The sequence below is a fragment of the Hyperolius riggenbachi genome, chromosome 3 (genome assembly GCF_040937935.1).
Source record: "Hyperolius riggenbachi isolate aHypRig1 chromosome 3, aHypRig1.pri, whole genome shotgun sequence".
NCBI lineage: Eukaryota > Metazoa > Chordata > Amphibia > Anura > Hyperoliidae > Hyperolius > Hyperolius riggenbachi.
The window spans coordinates 386,619,432-386,640,664 of NC_090648.1; the positions used below are offsets into that span (position 1 = coordinate 386,619,432).

General features: G+C 45.9%; 1 protein-coding gene and 1 long non-coding RNA gene across 6 annotated transcripts in view; one reads left to right on the plus strand and one right to left on the minus strand.

Annotated features, from left to right (window-relative positions):
- Positions 1–21,233, plus strand: part of DOCK2 (dedicator of cytokinesis 2) — a 566,587-nt gene that overhangs the window by 251,170 nt on the left and 294,184 nt on the right. For all 5 annotated transcript variants that reach the window (XM_068277405.1, XM_068277401.1, XM_068277402.1 and 2 more), the window contains 2 exons: positions 3,610–3,716; positions 18,666–18,814. In XM_068277405.1, coding sequence (XP_068133506.1) covers positions 3,610–3,716; positions 18,666–18,814 — 256 coding nt within the window. The remainder of the gene's footprint in view (positions 1–3,609; positions 3,717–18,665; positions 18,815–21,233) is intronic.
- LOC137564071 (uncharacterized) overlaps positions 1–21,233 on the minus strand; it is a 147,761-nt gene that overhangs the window by 103,020 nt on the left and 23,508 nt on the right. Inside the window, exons 2-3 of the long non-coding RNA XR_011030506.1 lie at positions 11,884–12,047; positions 688–904 (exon numbers count right to left, since the gene is read on the minus strand). This is a non-coding gene — a long non-coding RNA (uncharacterized lncRNA). The remainder of the gene's footprint in view (positions 1–687; positions 905–11,883; positions 12,048–21,233) is intronic.

Sequence of the window (21,233 nt, forward strand, 5' to 3'; positions counted from 1 at the left end):
CAGGGATTGATAAGGCTGTATGAAATAGGGCTTGGTCGAGTACAACAGAGTAACCAAGCAGCTTAGGGTGACCCAAACTACTAGGAATGTATAGGGGGATGAAAGGAACCAAAAAGCCCTCCTACTAAAAAAGCAAAGCTTGGTGTAATTGCCTTCTTAAAACAGAAGGAAATTTGCAATACTTCAGTTATAAATGAACATTTGTGGTTACCCACAATGCACACCTACTAAATATGCAAATTATCCCTTTCCGCCCTTGTTAAGCCAAGCAAGCATCCAGAACCGCTGGTTTATAGCAAGCCTATAGCTTTATGGGATGCACTATTTAATACTCTATGCCTGCTGCTATTTTATCCACTACAGTGTTCTGTTAGTTTGAAGGACAGTAAATATATGTAAAAGAGCAGCGCAACAGGAGCTGCCAAAGAGGGTAGGAGCTAGGTGTAATTAGCCCGTGGATTAAATGAGAAAAAAACAGAAGGTTACCCCCAGCACTATGATGTAATATGGCACTTAGTTAATGTTCAATGGAGTGTCAGAAAATGTAATGACAATATATGCACCCACAGTGTGTAATCAAACTTCCAATGCCTCAGTGACTGTGATATTGCAGGCAAAAACACTACTATGGCAAGTTTCCACAGGACATATGGTTTGGCAACCAAAGATGTAGAGGAATCAGAGTACCTGAACAGCAGTACAATCCGCTTGGTGAGCCATCTGGTTGCCTCTCACCCCCATCTGCATGGATTCCGCTGCTTATGATAACCTCCAGTAATCTTAATCACTGCTGACAACCATGCAGCACAGGGAGCCACTGAATTTCCTGATAGTGCCCACTGCCTGGATACTTCCTGGTCCACTCAGTGCTTCCTGCTTCCACTAGAGGGCCAGCTGCTCTTCTCTAAGGGAAGAGAAAGGAGACAAAGTAGTGCAGACTGCGTTGGAAATAAATCCTGTGCACAGATAGTACTACTTACTGAATAAAAACATGTTTTATTGCACATCAAAGGATTTAAGGCTTTTGGCTTGTGCCTTCATCAGGGGATGCAGCTGATTAGAGCAGAGTCCATTATATATGTAATGCCCCTCTCAGCCCAAAAATTAAACCTTTTTGCTGGTCAGGTAATTCAAATGGGGAGTTTGAAATTGTTCAGAGTATGGGCAATTTAAAAACAACACTGTAAGGCTTGGTGGTGTATTCTCCACAGTCAGCATGCAACGCATGAGCTGACGTGGAGGAGGTACACACACTAGCACAAGGAAACAGGCTATCCCTAGTATAGTGGAGGGGAGGACTGACTCCAATAGGAGATTGTGGCGCACAGAGCCGGTGCAGATCCGAAAGCCACAAACAATACTTTCGTTATAACGTCTCAGCGCAAAGTAGCGCTGAGCGCACAAACCAGAACTGAGGAGATCAGGACAGGTAGACAGAATGAACGCTTGCTTAACTAGCCACTACTTAGTGACAGCAAGCGTCCACAATAAAACAGACTGGGATGAGGTAGCCAATGCGTTTGCAGCAATGGCGTGCCTCACAAAGACAGGACAGGATAGTCAGGAAATAGCAGGATCAAGATAGATGAACGTAACACAGATAAATATACAATAAGTATGATTTCCTAGCGTATTACAATTACAGCTATCAATGAAACTATTTGTAACGTCTGACTAACATATGTATATATCGGCAATGAACCGATATATGACATAAGCAGGAACTCTGACTAGCACTGGAGCAATACAGGGAACAGGGCTCAGAAGGATTCGCTATCTCTTCGCAGAGATGAACGCAATCCACAAACGGTAACAGAACAGGATTCAGAAGGATTCGTTATCTCTTCGCAGAGATGAACGCAATCCACAAACAGTAACAGAACAGTATTCAGAAGGATTCGTTATCTCTTCGCAGAGATGAACGCAATCCACAAACAGAACCAGGAGCAGGGTAACTACCTCAGCACGGGTGGTCACGGCACGCGCAACCTACCAAAACGTGCTGGAAAGCTGACTAACTGCACACAGGATATAAACAGTTCGTGTACGTATACATCAGCGACACTGATGTATCAACGTAACACGAATACAAGGAAAATAATAAACGTGCTGGTATGCATATATATTGGCAATGAACCAATATATGATGCAAAGACCAGTAAAGTATCTTTAGAACAAGAAACACGATCGGGGGCTGAAGCGACAGCAAGACTAGCTTAAACTGAAGCTATGAAAACCCAAGGAAACCCTGCAGGAAGCAGATCTTTATACGGAGGTCATCCAATGGGAGCAGACATGCAGATTCCCACACAGGTGAATGATAATCAGTCACAAGCTGACAGCAGGGAAAGACAGACAAAGCTATGCAGCTTGCATGGAAAGACATCAGAACTGCCTGAGCTGCAGCACTACTACTTCCAGCAACACCTGCTGCAGCAGCGATCATTACAAACACTATGCGATGTTTAACGAGCATAAGTTTGCAACAATTGTATAACTGAATAAAATTGAATTACATACATAGTTTGTAGCACACCTTTGTAGTGGATAAAATAGCCGCCATGAAGCTCCACTGTTATTTTATCTACTATGGTCTATTTTATCCACTATACACAATTTTATCTTCTATGCACGCTGCTTTTTTATCCACTACAGAGTTCTGTAGTAGAATTCTGTAGTAGATAAAATAGCCGCTACAATGCTTGGTAACATCACTACAATGACTGTACACGGTAGTTCCGAATTTTAACATGGGCACCTATGGATTATCCAGGCCACAATTTACCCAAATGACCTGTTTTGATAGCAGCCACCTTTCAGACCTCACTGTTACCGAAGTTTATCAGGGTAATCAATGTATACTATTTGTGTTGAAGTTGTAGCAGCATAACATATCTTCTAATTTTTATCCTTGTGATATTAATGCAAGATTTTATTTTTGTACCAAGATAGTGATTGTCATTAGGGGTGGTCAATGAACTGCAAGAATTTCTTAGTTGACCTGAATTTTTGTATGTAAAAAGCTTGAAAGCTAGGGATATGGTTGGGCCATTTTCAATGCATGCATTAATTTGCATACAAAGGGCTTGATTCACAAAGCGGTGCAAAGTTTTTGCACGCCAGTGAAAAGCCCCTTATCACGCCTAAACTCACTTTAGGCATGATAAGAAGCAACTCGCGCGAATTTTCCGCGCGCAATGCTTTGCGCGCGAAGCTCCCATTGAGCCCTATGGGACTTTGCACGCGTACGCGCGGAAACTTCGCGCGAGTTAGAGCAAAAATCGGTGATAACTCAGTGGTGCAAAGGTTATCACGCCTAAAGTCTTTTAGGCGTGATAACTGAGTTATCACCGCTTTGTGAATCAAGCCCAAAATGTGCATAATCCTGCAGCAACTGGGAATAATTAGCATTACATTGAATATTGTTATGAAAATAATAAATACATTTAAATATTTTCCTACTCTTTTGATTCCAGTAGTTCTACTTTCAACTAAGGACTTTCATTTAATTTTTACATTCCTATTGGATACAAAAGCACATATGAACTTATGTATTTAACTTACTCCTCCATTCTGCATTCTCATGTGTTTTTTAAATTGTTATTACAGTCAACTACTGTACGAGTTTTACACTTGTATCCCCCCAGTGAAGTTACAACAACAGAAAGTACAGTCTATGAATGAAATAGTTCGCAGTAATCTGTTCAAGAGAGAAGGTAAGGTAAAACACGAAATCTAAATTAGAAAATAGATAATGATTGTTCACAAAACTGCTGTTTGGGGTCTCCCAGCAAATGTTTGATGGGGCCACCTTCACCTCACCAAAAAGCAAGTGCTGAGCTCCTAACTCCCCAAATAAAGATCAACAAAGAAGAGAGGCTATTTCCCTTTTTCAGCACCAGGTCCAGTCTCCTCTTTACTGCTGACTGCAGTCTTTTGCCAACACACAACCCTAGATTACTCCCAGTGGTTCCTGCATGTCACATCACATGAAGGAACACAGCTGTGCAGGGCTGTGTGTCAGCAATTGGCTGCAGATAGGAGTGAACATAAGAATGGACCTGGCACTAGACCAGGAAGATAGCTTCTTTGCTCTGCTGCTTTGCATTTGGGGATAGAGTTGGATTGTGGCTACCACTTTAAGTAGGCATAATGTCCACTCCTAGGCATTACCTGTCTGAAAACCCTTTTTTCCTCTTGTATGCTGCACCCACTGTTAACTGTTACAAACTTATACTAAATTTACTTCAAAGGTACTATTTTACACAAAATAAAGTTTGCCTATTGGAACATATATACATTATATAATTTATTTTAATCAAGCTGCACTAAATACAAATCATAGTAATCCTAGTGTATTTTAAACTAAAAATAATTTACCTCTCCTGGGTCCTAGGTACCTGGCATGATTTTGTGATAATGTGATACCAGATTCACGTATGCACAGAACTTCTTGACATTCATTATTAAAGTGAACCAGAGACGAAGCACCCTCATGTATGTTACCATCTATATCAGTGGGAGCATTAGAGAAAACACCTACCCTGTTTAATTCTTCATTGCTCAGCTCGCTTGTTATTAGCCCTTATAAAATCCCCAACTGAGCATTCAGTCTGGATTTTCTCAGGAATGATTATACTGTAGCTGAGTCACTATAGCAGAGCCAGAAGGGGGCAGGCTTGGGCTTGAAAAGACATCAGAAAAAACAGACTCAGCTATAATGATTCCTGAGCAAAGCCAGACTGAATGCTCAGTCTGGGATTCTAGCAGGGCTGATAACAGGCAAGCTGAGCTGTGAAGGATGAAACAAAGAGCAGGGTAGGTGTTTTTTCTAATGTTCCCACTGCTATATATGGTAAAATACATGAGGGTGCTTTGTCTCTGGTTCACTTCAAGCACATGACTGGCTAGGGAGTTTCCAAATATTTCACCTGCAGGTTTTCTCTCTGTTCTTAAAAAGATCCTACAGTAGAGATAGCCCGAACCTCCGATTTTTGGTTCGCGAACCAGGTTTGCGAACCTTCGCCAAACGTTTGATTCGCGTGAACTTTCACGAACCGCAATAAGCTGCAATGGGGAGGCGAACTTTGAAAACTAGAAACACTTATGCTGGCCACAAAAGTGATGGAAAAGATGTTTCAAGGAGTCTAACACCTGGAGGGGAGCATGGCAGAGTGGGATAGACGCCAAAAGTCCCGGGGAAAAATCTGCATTTGACGCAAATCAGCGTTTTAAGGGCTGAAATCATATTGAATGCTAAATTGCAGGCCTAAAGTGCTTTAAAACATCTTGCGTGTGTATACATGACTCAGGGAGTGTAATTAGAGTACTGCTTTACACTGACACACCAAAGGGTGGCACGCAGCCACCCTTAAACACCGTGTAACGCACTGCAAACAGCTGTTTGTGTTGTAACGGCCGTGCTGGACTGGTGCGCACCATGGCGAGATTGCTCTTTCTCAGTGATATCAGGTAATGTCTGACTGCTTGATCAACTTTTGATGGTTCTTTCTCTACCATTGTTAAAGCCTACATCTATTTTTTTAAATACTTGTTCTGCTTGCTGTTCAGTACCTGCAACGAGAATCTGTTATGAAGGGCAAGTCTGCCATTGTGAGTGACCATGGGTAATGGCCGGGGAATCAGGGTTCAATTCCATTCCGGAGTGGGAGCCTGAGAAGTGGCTACCACCACCGCACATCCAAGTAAGGACCCATTTGCTGTAAGTAATGTACCTGCCCTGACCGTGCTTTGCAGACCAGGCATCTGTGGTCAGATGGACCCTTGACCCAGCGCTGTGTGCCAGAGATTGCAAGTCTGCCATCCATTCAAGTTTAAGGTATGCACTGATTGCCAGGTATAATACAATATGCAGTCAAAGATGCAGTGACTGCAACAGCTGTTTGTGTAGTGATGGACATGCTGGACTGGTGCTCACCATGACGAGAGTGCAGGTGATGGCGGCTTTCCAACCCATATAGTCGGGCTGAAGTAGCTGAATGACAGAACAGTGACTGTCCAGCTGATCCAATTTGGTCTGTCCACAATGAAGCAACAACCTGATTATCTTTGGTGTGCCACCCCCCAAGACACTTACATAGCCGGCGGTCATTGCTTCATTGTGATACGCAAGCCCCTTCACCGCGGCAAGGTAATGATCATGAAGGGGAATTGGCACATGTACATGCCTTTTGTTTTGTTGTTGCAGCTGCAGTGCAGCCCAAAAAATTAGGCAGGCATAGACGCACCAGAAAAATTATTATAGCGGCCGTTGCTAGCAGCAGCCTTAAATATTCAGGAATCCGCCTGGAGTCCTGGACCCTGTTGGTGGTGGTGGCGGTGCTGTGTGTGGGGACTGACTTAGTCTTCGGCTGGGCAGTAGCCCTCCGAGATCGAGATCTATGCCTCATTCATTTTGATAAAGGTGAGGTACTGAACACTTTTGTGACTTAGGCGCCGGCTTCTCTTCTCAGTGACAATGACTCCAGCTGCGCTGAAGGTCCTTTCTGACAGGATGCTTGAGGCAGGGCAAGACAGAAGTTGGATGGCAAATTGGGACAGCTCTGGCCACAGGTCAAGCCTGCGCACCCAGTAGTCCAAGGGTTAATCGCTGCTCACAGTGTCTACATCCACACTTAAGGCCAGGTAGTCGGCTACCTGCCGGTCCAGGTGTTGGTGGAGGATGGATCCGGAAGCGCTAAGGCGAGGCGTTGGACTAAAGAATGTCCGCATGTCCGACATCACCATGAGATCGCTGGAGCATCCTGTCCTTGCCTGCGTGGACATGGGAGGAGGATCACCGACAGTGGTACCTTTATTGCATTGTGCTGTGACATCACCCTTAAACGCATTGTAAAGCATAGTTGCCAGCTTGTTCTGCATGTGCAGCATCCTTTCTGCCTTGAGGTGAGTTGGTAACATGTCCGCCACTTTGTGCCTATACCGAGGGTCTAGTAGAGTGGCCGCCCAGTACAGCTCATTACCCTTGAGTTTTTTATACGTGGGTCCCTCAACAGGCTGGACAGCATGAAAGACACCATCTGCACAAAGTTGGATCCAGACGTACTATCCATCTCCTCTTGCTATTCCGCAGTGATGTCAGGTAAGTCCTCCACCTCTCCCCAGCCACGAACAATACCACGGGAACGTCGAGCAGCACAAGCCCCCTGCGATGCCTGCTGCGGTTGTTCTTCTGCTGCCGCCTCCTCCTCTTCCAAAGAAACATCTTCCTCATCATCCGAGTCTGACTCCTCTTCCCTACATGACTCTTCCTCCTCCTCCCCCCTCTGTGCTGCCGCAGGTGTTGAGGAAACATCTGATTCTGATGAAAATTGCTCCCACAACTGCTCTTCCCGTAACTTTTCCTGTTCACGCTCCTCCACAGCTTGATCCACCACTTTACGCATGGCACGCTCCAGGAAGTAAGCGTATGGGATCAAGTCGCTGATGGTGCCTTCACTTCAACTCACCAGGTTGGTCACCTCCTCAAACAGCTGCATGAGCCTGCATGCATTTTGCATCAGTGTCCAGTTGTTGGGCCAGAACATCCCCATCTCACCAGATTGTGTCCTTTTACTGTAATTGTACAGGTACTGGGTGACGGCTTTCTCCTGTTCTAGCAGGCGAGAGAAAATGACCAGGGTCGAATTCCAGCGAGTCGGGCTATCACATATCAAACGTCTTACCGGCAAGTTGTTTCTCCGCTGAATGTCCGCAAAGCGTGCCATGCCCGTGTAAGACCACCTGAAATGCCCACACAACTTCCTGGCCTGCTTCAGGACGTCCTCTAAGCCTGGGTACTTTGACACAAATCTTTGAATGACTAGATTCAGCACATGTGCCATGCAGAGTACATGTGTCAGCTTTCCCAAATTCAAAGCGGAAAGGATATTGCTGCCGTTGTTATACACCATGTTGCCGATCTCCAGCTGGTGCGGGGTCAGCCACTGATCCACCTGTTTGTTAAGAGCAGCCAGAAGAGCTGCTCCAGTGTGACTCTCCGCTTTGAGGCAAGACATGTATAAGATGGCGTGACACAGTCGTACGTGGCATGCAGCATAGACCCTGGGGAGATGGGGATGTATAGCTGGAGAGGAGATCGCAGCACCAGTAGAGTTGAACTGCCATTCAGCCAAGGAAGAGGAGGAGGACAATAAAGGAGAGGATGTAGCAGGAGGAGTAGGAGGAGAAGCAGAGGAGGTGGCATGAGGCCTGCCTGCAAGTCGTGGAGGTGTCACAAATTGGTCAGCTGCACAGCCACGTACTCCCTGCTTGTCAGCGGTCACCAGGTTGACCCAATCGGCGGTGTAAGTAATGTACCTGCCCTAACCGTGCTTGGCAGACCAGGCATCCGTGGTCAGGTGGACCCTTGACCCAACGCTGTGTGCCAGAGATGACACCACTTGCCTGTCAACTTCACGGTACAGTTTGGGTAACGCCTTTTAGGAGAAATAATTGCGTCCTGGTATCTTCCACTGCGGTGTCCCAAAGGCCACAAATTTACGGAAGGCCTCAGAGTCCACCAGCTGGTATGGTAACAGCTGGCGAGCTAACAGTTCCGCCAAGCCAGCTGTCAGACCCCAGGCAAGGGGGTGACTGATGGCTTCTTCCGCTCAAAGATTTCCTTCATGGACACCTGGCTGCTGTGGGCAGAGGAGCAGGAACCACTCAAGGGCAGAGGCGGAAGTGGAGGAGGGTGGCTGTGAAGGTGCATGGGAGAAAGCGGCTGAAGATGCTGCACCTGAAGGAGGAAGAGGAGAAGGAGGGTGGCTTGTCTTTTGTGCTGCTTTTGCTCAGGTGCTCTTCCCATTACAGTTTGTGCCTTTTCTGCAGGTGCCTTCGTAAGGCAGTTGTCCCTACATGGGTTTTGGCCTTTCCATGGCTCAATTTTTGGAGGCAGAGAGAACAGATGGCATTGCTCTGATCTACGGACGACACACTAAAACATTTCCAAACCGCTGAGTCTCCCTGGGGTGATGGCACTATGGTGGCATCAGCAGCTGACGTTAAAGGGCATGTTGGCTGGCACCGGACACTGCCACCAGCTGTTTCTGATAACGAGCTCCCCCTGCTTCTTTCAACAACTCCTCTCCTCTTACTCCTCTTTGGCTCCCTCTCTGGACTGTCCCCTTGGTCATCTGGTCTCTTAGGATCCCACGTGGTATCCGTATCATCGTCATCATCATAATCATCCTGCCTAGCTTCACTTGCCTCAGACACTTCCAAAACTGCACCAACAGCAGGTACTTCATCATCCTCCTCCTCACACGCTACATCCATAGTGTTGCCGCCTAACTCAGACATATGAGGTGGTGTAACTTGCTTAGCGCCTTCATCTGGTTTTAACAATAATGGCTGTGAATCAGTTAAGTCCTCACCAATTAACTCCTGCAAAGTGTCAAATGCAGTGGATGCGGTGCTTGTAGTAGCGCTGGTGGCTGCAGAAGATGAGGTGTTCTGTGTTAAATAGTCAACCACGTCCTGACAATCTTGGGAGTTGATTGGACGTGCCTTCTTCTAAGCACTGTACTTTGGGCCAGGGCCACACAAAGTCACATCAACACGACCTCACACAGACCTGCCTGGTGGCCTTCCTCTGGGTCTGCCTCTACCTCTGCCTCTACCTGTTTTGTCCGTTTTGTCCATATCGGGGGGATGAAGTGAAAGGTATGCACTGACTTGACTAATACAATGTGCAGTCATACAGGTGCAGTTAACAGGTATGCACGGAGTGGTATATCACACTGCGTGCACTCACATAGGTAGGTGGGTGCACTGTGAACAACAGGTAGGTATATGCAGTGATGGGTATTAGAATGTGCACCTGTCAGTCACACACGGTCAGGTACCGGACAGGCACAGTGACGCTGCGTGCGCTCCTGTAGGTAGGTGGGTGAACTGAAGTGAACAACAGCAGGTAGGTAAATGCAATGGGTATTACAATGTGCACCTGTCACACACAGACAGGTGCCGGACAGGCACAGTGACACTGCGTGCGCTCACGTAGATGGGTGCACAGTGAGCAACAGGTAGGTATATGCAGTGGATATTACAATGTAAACCTGTCACACACAGACAGATACCGGACAGGCACAGTGACACTGCGTGCGCTCATGTAGGTGGGTGTGTGCACAGTGAACAATAGGTAGGTATAAGCAGTGGGTAATACAATGTGCACCTGTCACACACAGACAGGTACTGGACAGGCACAGTGACACTGCGTGCGCACAGCTCATGTAGGTAGGTGGGTGCACTGTGAACAACAGGTAGGTAGGTATATGCAGTGATGGGTATTACAATGTGCACCTGTCACACATACAGGTAGTAGTCACTGAATGTGCGGGGCCTGGCAGTGGCACACACAGTAGGAATTACCAAGGCTGTCTATGTAACACAAGTGTCAGTGGGAGACACACACAAAAAAAAAATAGATCATAAAAACAAGATTACCTCTCAAAAGAGCTGTTGAGGGGTGCTTTTTTAGCAATAAGAATCAGCAAGGGGCAAGCTAACAAGCCTACAAGAGCCTAACTAATCTTTCCCTATGAGAGTCTGCAGCAGCTTTCCCTTCTCTAATTACTGCAAGCACACAAGTGAGTAAAATGGCTGATGCTGCCTGCCTTTTATAAGGGGGGAGTGGCTCCAGAAGGGAGTGTAGCCTGATTGGCTACAATGTGCCTGCTGACTGTGATGTAGAGGGTCAAAGTTGACCCTCATGATGCACTATGGGGGCGAATCGAACTTCCGGTAAAGTTAGCGGTTCTCTGCGATTGCGAACCCTGGAAGTTCGCCAGGAACCGTTCGCCGGCGAACCGTCCGCTCCATCTCCATCCTACAGTTTAGGGTTTTTTTGTCAGTTAAAAAAACAAAACAAACAAACAAACCCATAGGGCACCACCTAACCCAGTGGTATAAACCCAGTAATGAAGGGCAAAGGTGATATTCCCTAAATCACAGCTGGCAAAATGTTTAATTTACACAGACACCTGAGGAAGGGCATTTGGCTGAAACATGTTGTGTGCTTGATTTTCCAATACACTTCCTTTATTGTTTTGTCACGTTCTAGCAGCTGATTGGCTTGTGACAGCCTCTGGTTGGAGCTGATTGCCTCGGGGCTACTGCCTGTGTGAGCCACTGACAGTGCTGGCATTCGGTGCTACGGGTCTTGAGCAGGTTGCAGCTCCCTCTGTTCCCCTTTGCTGTATATACAGGCGATCTGTTCTCTCCAGGCGGGGAGCTGCAGGCTCCAGCGCACTGCTGCCACTGGAAACTCTCAGACACTAACTTGACCTGAAGAAGCGGCGGCAGCAGCTGAGAAATGCGTTGTCACAGCCCACTGGCAGCTGATTGGCTAGTGACGGCATCTGGTTGGAGCTGATTGCTTCTGGGCTACTGCCTGTGTGAGACGCTGACAGCACTGGCATCCGGCGGTACGGATGGCAGCAGAGACCAAATGGAGAAAGTGTTGAAAAGGTTGCAGCTCCCTCCATTCCCCTTTGCTGTATAGACAGACGTTCTGTTCTCTCCAGCCAGGGAGCTGCCGGCTCCAGCGCACTGCTGCCACTGGCATCTCTCAGGCACTTCCTTGACCTAAAGGAAGTGGCAGCAGCCGAGACAGTAGTTGTCACAGTGCTTATGAAATTAAATTTATAAAATTCTTTTTAACAGAGATACTCCTTGGGAGTCATTATATATATATATATATATATATATATATATATATATATATATATATATATATATATATATATGTACAATTTTGCACATGTACAATTTGCATATGTACAATTTTGCACTATTCTACATCTACTACCCTACACTAGCAGGGTTAGTATCACACAATTTTATTTCGAGATACAAAACATTTTTGGAGTAGCGACCTACCTCTCATCTCCTACACCGGAAAGGCCTAGTGGAGACGGTACTTATCCAAACACAACCAGACGATACTGCACCAGATTGGGCTCCCGGTGTCGCTGTGTTTTTTTCTCTACCAGTGCTAAGTATCTTACATCCACATGTATTCTGTAAGTAGTTCAGGCCTTTGTCTAAAAGGACATTATAAAAATTCCATTAACATCTAACACTGGTAAAATCTTTCATCTGTACACTGGAAGCAGTGTTACTTACATTTAGAACCTTTTAAACTAAGTTTAAAGCTCAACAGTTTTTATTTTTCCTGTAGTAGAATAGCTGTAGATTGAGTGCTTAAGGGCTTGTTCTTACTTGAGCGGGAATTGCGCGATTTAAAAAAAAAAAAAACACTAGCACATGTAACACTATGGCAGTGTTCTCACTGCCACGTTTGCGGTTAGCGTTAACCGCAAACATGTTACATGCAGCGGTTTGGCGGCGATTCCAGAGTGATTGCAAAGGGGGGGGGGGGGCGGGCCTGTGAGCGCGGGGGTGTGCATGCAAGGGGCGGCGCGCAAAGCTAAAAGAGAGAGAGACCAGTGCGGGGGCGGGGGGTCCGGCCACAGCCTAGCGCCCATTTTTAAATGGGCCTTAGGCCTATTAATTGAATAATGGCAACAGGCAAGATAATTTGTTTGACCTAAAAATTAGGATGAGCTGTTTATTCATTCACAATGAGCAGTTTAGTTGAGTGGAAACAGCTCCTTGGAGGATGTATTACTCACACCTGCATATGCTGCATCCCAGCTTTAGCACCAACAATCCGATGGCAATTTGTTTTTGCCTGTCAATACCTATTTCAAATAAAGAGTAGCCCTTTGGAGATATTCAAACATCTGTTTGTCTACTTAATGAACAACTAAAATACATACTGCTGAACAGTTAAGGCTCATACATACGCTTGACTAATGTCAGCTGAGGCAATCAAGCGTGTGTACGGCAACCCCCAAGCGATCTGCCTGGGGGATCACCCGATCAGCGGCCAACTAGTTTGATGACACCTCTCCCCTGCCCGCCACGTGATGTCACACGAGTGCGGCTCCGTTGTCCCTCTTCCCCCCGCATAGCTACAGTGTGCATTATCAGCTACACAGTTGACACCGATTCCTGATGGGTGACGTCAATCACAGGTGTTTACGCACCTTTACTCGATATATCAGCCCTTTTTGAAATTACCCTAATTAAGTTTACATACAACACATGGAATACAAAAAGCATGTTTCTTGTAGGGCAGCAATAGGGGGGGGGGGGGGGGGGAGAAACTAACAATATTTTGTTTTAGCACATTATGTAACAAGGGCAGTAAATGGCAAAACAATTGTCATTCCCTTCCTGCTTGCTGCTGCACACCTCATATTCTTCTCCTTAGTCTCTTTTGTAACTACTTTTACAGCAATCTAACCTTGAAACTGACACTTATTTATTTATTATTTATTTATTTATTGTATTTATAAAGCACCAACATATTACGCAGCGCTGGACATTAGTTTAGGTTACAGACAATATTTAGGGGCGACATACAGCAAAATAACAATACAGGAATACAAGAAAGACCAGATCATGAGTACAAGGTAATGCTTAGTCAGTCACTGAATGGGAGCATGGAGATTAGGCAAGTTAGGTTCACTCAGATGCATAGCATGGGTTCACAGTAATAGAGGTGCATGATCAGTGATCAGGTAGGACACAAAAGGAGGAGGACACTGCCCAAAGGCTTACAATCTAGAGGGAGAGGTAAGGACCCGAAAGTTAGGGGACCAGAATTCAGCTGTGGGTTTAGAGCACTTGTGAGGTGTAGTAGGCCAGAGTGAAAAGGTGAGTTTTGAGGGCCTTCTTGAAGATGTTGAAGGAAGGGGCTGCCCTAATGGGTGGAGGTAGGGAGTTCCATAGTGTTGGAGCAGCTCTTGAGAAGTCCTGGAGGCGTGCATGGGACTGGGTGATGCGGGGGGTGGTCAGACAAAGTTCATTGGAAGAGCGGAGTGAGCGGCTAGGTGTGTACCACTGAGTAAGATCGGAAATGTAAGTTGGACAGGTTTTGTGGACAGATTTGTAGGTCAGACACAGTATCTTGAATCTGATTCTAGACTCGATAGGAAGCCATTGGAGGGATTCAAGGAGGGGATCCGCCGTGGTGAAGCAATGGGAGCAGTGGATAATTCTGGCTGCCACATTCATGATGGACTGTAGTGGACTGCAGTGGATAATTCTGGCTGCCGCATACATGAAGGACTGCAGTGGGGCTATTCGGGTCATAGGGAGACCAGACAGAAGGGCATTGCAGTAGTCAAGGCGGGAAATTATGAGGGCATGGATGAGGAGTTTGGTGGTGGCAGAGATCAGGAAAGGGCAAATCTTACAGATGTTACAAAGGTGGAAGTTGCAGGACTTTATGAGGTTTTGGATGTGGGGAGTGAAGGAGAGTGCGGAGTCCAGGGTGACACCCAGACAGCGGGCTTGAGAGGTAGGGTGAATGGTAGTGTGGTTAACAGTGACATGCAAATCTGGGAGGTTCATGGATGGCCGGGGTGGGAAGATCATAAATTCTGTTTTGTCTAGATTTAGTTTCAGGAACCTAGTGGACACCCAGGAGGAGATGGCTGATAGGCAGGAGCAGAGGCGTAGCTAGAAACCTCTGGGCCCCGATGTGGAATCTGGATGTGGGCCCCCCCCCCCCCTCCCGGCAACAACAGCCCCCCCCCCCCCCCGCAACACCCGAAGCACACACATATCCAAATACCCATAGCTGTGCATGGCATGGCTATATCAATTCCGCTTTCCAGCAGCATGGCTGCCACATTCAATTTACAAACATATGCAGCACCCAGAGGAAAGAGGGCAATTAGTAGCAAGATTCCAGTCTGAAGGAAAATAATCGTTATGTGCGCAGCATTCTCCCGATAATAATTATGTGCGCAGCATTCATCAGAAAATCGTTATGTGCGCAGCATTCACCAGAAAATAATCATTATGTGCGCAGCATTCACCAGATAATAATTGTGATGTGCGCAGCATTCACCAGAAAATAAACGCAATGTGGGAGCTTTCACCAGAAAATAAACACAATGTGGGAGCTTTCACCAGAAAATAAATGCAATGTGGGGGAATTCACCAGAAAATAAGCGCAATGTGGGGGCATTCACCAGAAAATAAATGCAATGTGGGGAAATTCACCAGAAAATAAACGCAATGTGGGGAAATTCACCAGAAAATAAACGCAATGTGGGCGCATTCACCAGAAAATAAACGCAATGTGGGAGCTTTCACCAGAAAATAAACGCAATGTGGGAACTTTCACCAGAAAATAAACGCAATGTGGGGGCACTCACCAGAAAATAAACGCAATGTGAGGGCATTCACCAGAATATAAACGCAATGTGGGAGCATTCACCAGAAAATAATCGTTATGTGGGGGCAGTCACCAGAAAATAATCGTTATGTGGGGGCAGTCACCAGAAAATAATCGTTATGTGGGGGCAGTCACCAGAAAATAATCGTTATGTGGGGGCAGTCACCAGAAAATAATCGTTATGTGGGGACAGTCACCAGAAAATAATTGTTATGTGGGGGCAGTGACCAGAAAATAATTGTTATGTGGGGACAGTCACCAGAAAATATTCGTTATGTGGGGACAGTCACCAGAAAATAATCGTTATGTGGGGACAGTCACCAGAAAATAATCGTTATGTGGGGGCAGTCACAGTGGCGTAGCTAGAAACTTCTGGGCCCCGATGCGGAATCTGGATGTGGGCCCCCTCCCGGCAACAACAGCCCCGCAACACCCGAAGCACACACATATCCAAATCCTCATAGCTGTGCATGGCATGGCTATATCAATTCCGCTTTCCAGCAGCATGGCTGCCACGTTCAATTTACAAACATACGTAGCACCCAGAGGAAATAGGGCAATTAGTAGCAAGATGCCAGTCTGAAGGAAAATAATCGTTATGTGCGCAGCATTCTCCCGATAATAATTATGTGCGCAGCATTCATCAGAAAATCGTTATGTGCGCAGCATTCACCAGAAAATAATCATTATGTGCGCAGCATTCACCAGATAATAATTGTGATGTGCGCAGCATTCACCAGAAAATAAACGCAATGTGGGAGCTTTCACCAGAAAATAAACACAATGTGGGAGCTTTCACCAGAAAATAAATGCAATGTGGGGGAATTCACCAGAAAATAAGCGCAATGTGGGGGCATTCACCAGAAAATAAATGCAATGTGGGGAAATTCACCAGAAAATAAACGCAATGTGGGGAAATTCACCAGAAAATAAACGCAATGTGGGCGCATTCACCAGAAAATAAACGCAATGTGGGAGCTTTCACCAGAAAATAAACGCAATGTGGGAACTTTCACCAGAAAATAAACGCAATGTGGGGGCACTCACCAGAAAATAAACGCAATGTGAGGGCATTCACCAGAATATAAACGCAATGTGGGAGCATTCACCAGAAAATAATCGTTATGTGGGGGCAGTCACCAGAAAATAATCGTTATGTGGGGGCAGTCACCAGAAAATAATCGTTATGTGGGGGCAGTCACCAGAAAATAATCGTTATGTGGGGGCAGTCACCAGAAAATAATCGTTATGTGGGGACAGTCACCAGAAAATAATTGTTATGTGGGGGCAGTGACCAGAAAATAATTGTTATGTGGGGACAGTCACCAGAAAATATTCGTTATGTGGGGACAGTCACCAGAAAATAATCGTTATGTGGGGACAGTCACCAGAAAATAATCGTTATGTGGGGGCAGTCACAGTGGCGTAGCTAGAAACTTCTGGGCCCCGATGCGGAATCTGGATGTGGGCCCCCTCCCGGCAACAACAGCCCCGCAACACCCGAAGCACACACATATCCAAATCCTCATAGCTGTGCATGGCATGGCTATATCAATTCCGCTTTCCAGCAGCATGGCTGCCACGTTCAATTTACAAACATACGTAGCACCCAGAGGAAATAGGGCAATTAGTAGCAAGATGCCAGTCTGAAGGAAAATAATCGTTTTGTGCGCAGCATTCACCCGATAATAATTATGTGCACAGCATTCATCAGAAAATCGTTATGTGCGCAGCATTCACCAGAAAATAATCGTTATGTGTGCAGCATTCACCAGATAATAATTGTTATGTGCGCAGCATTCACCAGAAAATAAACGCAATGTGGGAGCTTTCACCAGAATATAAACACAATGTGGGAGCTTTCACCAGAAAATAAACGCAATGTGGGGGAATTCACCAGAAAATAAACGCAATGTGAGGGCATTCACCAGAAAATAAACGCAATGTGGGGGAATTCACCAGAAAATAAACGCAATGTGGGCTCATTCACCAGAAAATAAACGCAATGTGGGAGCTTTCACCAGAAAATAAACGCAATGTGGGGGCATTCACCAGAAAATAAACGCAATGTGAGTGCATTCACCAGAATATAAACGCAATGTGGGAGCACTCACCAGAAAATAAACGCAATGTGGGGGCATTCACCAGAAAATAATCGCAATGTGGGAGCATTCACCAGAAAATAATCTTTATGTGGGGGCAGTCACCAGAAAATAATCGTTATGTGGGGGCAGTCACCAGAAAATAATCGTTATGTGGGGACAGTCACCAGAAAATAATCGTTATGTGGGGACAGTCACCATAAAATAATCGTTATGTGGGGGCAGTCACCAGAAAAAAATCGTTATGTGGGGGCAGTCACCAGAAAATAATCGTTATGTGGGGGCAGTCACCAGAAAATAATCGTTCTGTGGGGGCAGCCACCAGAAAATAAACCTGTACAAATAAAAAAAAATTCACTCACCTGGCCAGCATCTGCCGTGAGCTCCCCGACGTGCAACCAGCCTCCCTCGTGCAGCTCCTCCAGCGACGATCCTGCAGCGGAGCAGCCAGTTTCTCCCTCGGTGACAGGCAGAGTGCAGGGCTACGGGAAGATGGCGCCTGAAGCCCTGTACTGGAGACACAAATAGTCTCTAGTGCAGGGCTTCGTCAGCCATCTTGCTGTAGCCCTGCTCTGCCTCCGGGAGGCAGTCCCCGCAGTGCGCTGCGGGGATTTCAACACCTGGGGGGTCCAGGCCCCTGCGACCGCGGGCCCTACGCCCATGGGCAGGAGGAGACCTTGTCCATGGTAGTGGTGGATATGTCAGGGGTGTGGAGGTAGATCTGGGTGTCATCTGCATACAGATGATAGTTAAAACCCATGGAGGAGATAACCTTGCCAATGGAGGATGTGTATACGGTGAACAGTAGGGGGCCAAGGACCGAGCCTTGGGGGACTCCCACCGAGAGGTGGTTGGGGGTGGACGAGGACTCATTGAAGGCGGTCGTGAAGGAGCGGTTGGAGAGGTAGGATGAACACCAGGTCAGGGCGAGATCGTGAGTGCCTATGGACTGGAGGGACTGGAGGAGTAGGGGATGATCTGGTTGGGAGGTCAGAGGAGAGGATGTGAGGGAGCCAGGAGGCAAGGTCATCAAGAAATTGTGGGGTGGAGCCCGGAGGTGCGGTATAAGGCTGCAACAATGGCAGGGAGGGGGTGGTAGAGGCGGATGGCGTGGGCCTCGAATGATGTGAATTGTAGGGAGGTAGGTGGGGTGAGGACACGGAAGGTGCAGGATGGGGAGAGGAGCAGACCCACCCCCCACTTCTGCAGTGCCTAGCAAACTACAGCTAGGCATTAACACTTTGTAAAGGTTCTTACTCAGACAGAATATTTGTTTTCTAACTACAAATAATATCCATCTCCAGAGTGTCGTGATATTTTACTGCCAATGATCACCAAGGAATTGAAAACATGGCTGGATCAAGGGAGGCAGGATCTACCCCAACTCAAAGAAAAGAAATCATGTGTTGAACTGCTCAACAGCATACTAGAAGTTCTCAGCTCTCAGGACAAGGTAAATACCTAACCTAAAGTCAATTTACAAACATCACAAGTTACATAATTAGACATAAAAGTGTATGCCTTGCAGGACTCCTGTGATATTCATTGTTGTTTTAGTTACACAAAACATAGAGGATCACCTAAACCGCAATGAAGACAACCACTCTCAAGAGAATGCAAGTTCCCTGTTACTAATGTTAGTCTATCACATTTCCAAAGAAGTACTGATCCTCGGCCACATACCACTCAAAATGAACCAGTACTAATTTGAACCTTTTTACAAAACTCAAATAAAATTATGCTTTTAATCTTCTGCAAACTTGGTATCATTTAAGTGGTCCTGCTAAATTCTGAAGCTTTTTAAATGCTTCTCACTGCTTCTTAAAGCAAACCTGTGATGACCGGAAAAAAAAAAAAAAAAACTACATACACATATACTCACCTATGGAGAGGGAAGGGTCTCTTATAGAGCCTTACTGGTCCTCCTATGATGTTCTGGTTCCAGCGCTGTCCCCCATTTGAATCTGCCACCTATGGGAGCCTTCGGAAGCACTTGCATCCCCCAGTGCTTCTGGAGATGCACAGCTCCATACTGGGTATGCGTCAGCTTGCACATGAGTACAGAGCTGCCTGTCTTTGGAAACACTTGGGGATGTCAATGTTTCCGAGGATCCCCAAAGGCATTTTTGACACGTTGGTAGAGTATGTCTAACAGGGGTAACAGCGCTGGAATGAGTGGTTTGAGCCTTTGATCTGGGTTTGAATTCCCACTCAAGCCAGTATATAAAACAGTAAGGAGTCTGCCTGGAGAAAAATGCAATGTAAGTGTTATGTCTTGTCTGACACATTCTTTTGAACTTTAAAGGGAACACGAGGTGAGAATGATATGAAGTGCATATTTATTTCCTTTTAAACAATACTAGTTGCCTGGCAATCATCCTGATCCTGTGTCTTTAATACTTTTATCCATAGATCCTGAACAAGCATGCTGCAGATCAGGTACTCTGACTCAGTTGGCTCAGGTCTTACTGGATTAGCCATATTCCAGGGTTCTAGGGTTTTGACTTGGGCATTACTTATGCCAGAAGATCAACAGAGCTGCAAGGCAGCTGGCATTGTTTACAAGGAAATACATATGGCAGCCTTCATATCGCTCTCACCTCAGGTTCCCTTACTTTTGTAAAAAAGACAGGGGAGCTGATTAATGTGGAACTAAGCTCAGAACTTTCTCTCTACACTAAAGTATTAGGATAGATGATCTGGTTCAGAATATTGTTTTTTTCTTCTCTAAACCTATGCACGTCTAGTAGTCAGGTATGTCTTGTAGTGCAGAAAATATGGTATCTTAATTCAGTACTAAGACAATTTTGTGGTATCCAGACAGGCATAATGATAATGGCAATCACTATTAAACGTAAAGGAAACCTGTGTTTGAAGTGAGGACTTCAGACTTGATACTTACCTAAGAAGAGGGACGGCTCTGAATAATATAGAGTCTATACTTCCATAGTGTAGAGTCCCATTCTTCGATCCGGTCCATCGTTCCTCTGCTGTCAGATGGTAAAGCTGTTTTCCCAAACAGTTGTTCAGAGCTACTCATGCCCCTGCCTAGTTCTGAGGATGGGTGCACTACTACTGCGCATGTACGAGTCTGACAGTCCAAACAGCTGTTTGATTTAGCAGGTCAAACAGCCCTACTGGCTGACAGCCGAGGAGCAACGGGTAAAATGGAGCAACGGGAAGGATGTATCATCCAGAGCCTTCTCCCTTCTTAGGTAAGTATCTAACCTGAACTGAGTCCTCACTTCAGTCGCCCTTTAACCTAAATAAATTACAAAAAAAACAAAAGAAGAGAATCATTTTTATAACACCCCTAATTATTAAACCTTATGCCAAGGTGAACAGAACTGACTCCATGTAGGGAAGTGCTTATCACAGACTAATGAATAAACACTTTACAAATTTGATTTTTCACACACATACTCCCTCAAGTAGGTGTCAAACATAAAGGAGGAAGTGTGATGGCCTGGAGCTGTTTTGCTGGATTCAGGGTCAGTAACTCTGTGAGAGTCACCCTAAACCAAAATGACTACCAAAGCATTCTGCAGTTCCAGCAGTACCTTCTAGTACAGTACGTTCTAGTACTCTAGGTATGCCTAGTTAGTCAGGGGTTCAACTTACAGTAATATAATAACCAAAAAAAACAAGTCCAAGGTATGCCAGCCCTGGAGTCAGGACATGATGGTACGCTTGTAAACAGGGTGTGGCCGCTACAGTTTTAAGACTTAAACCTCATTGAGCTGGTTAGGGATTAACTGGACAAAAGAGAAGACACAAAGCAAAGCAATCTACAAGTGCCACACATTTATAGGATCTCTGGAATAGAGTTGGGAAGAACCTTCTGAAGAATGATTTCCATTGCAGAAAGTATG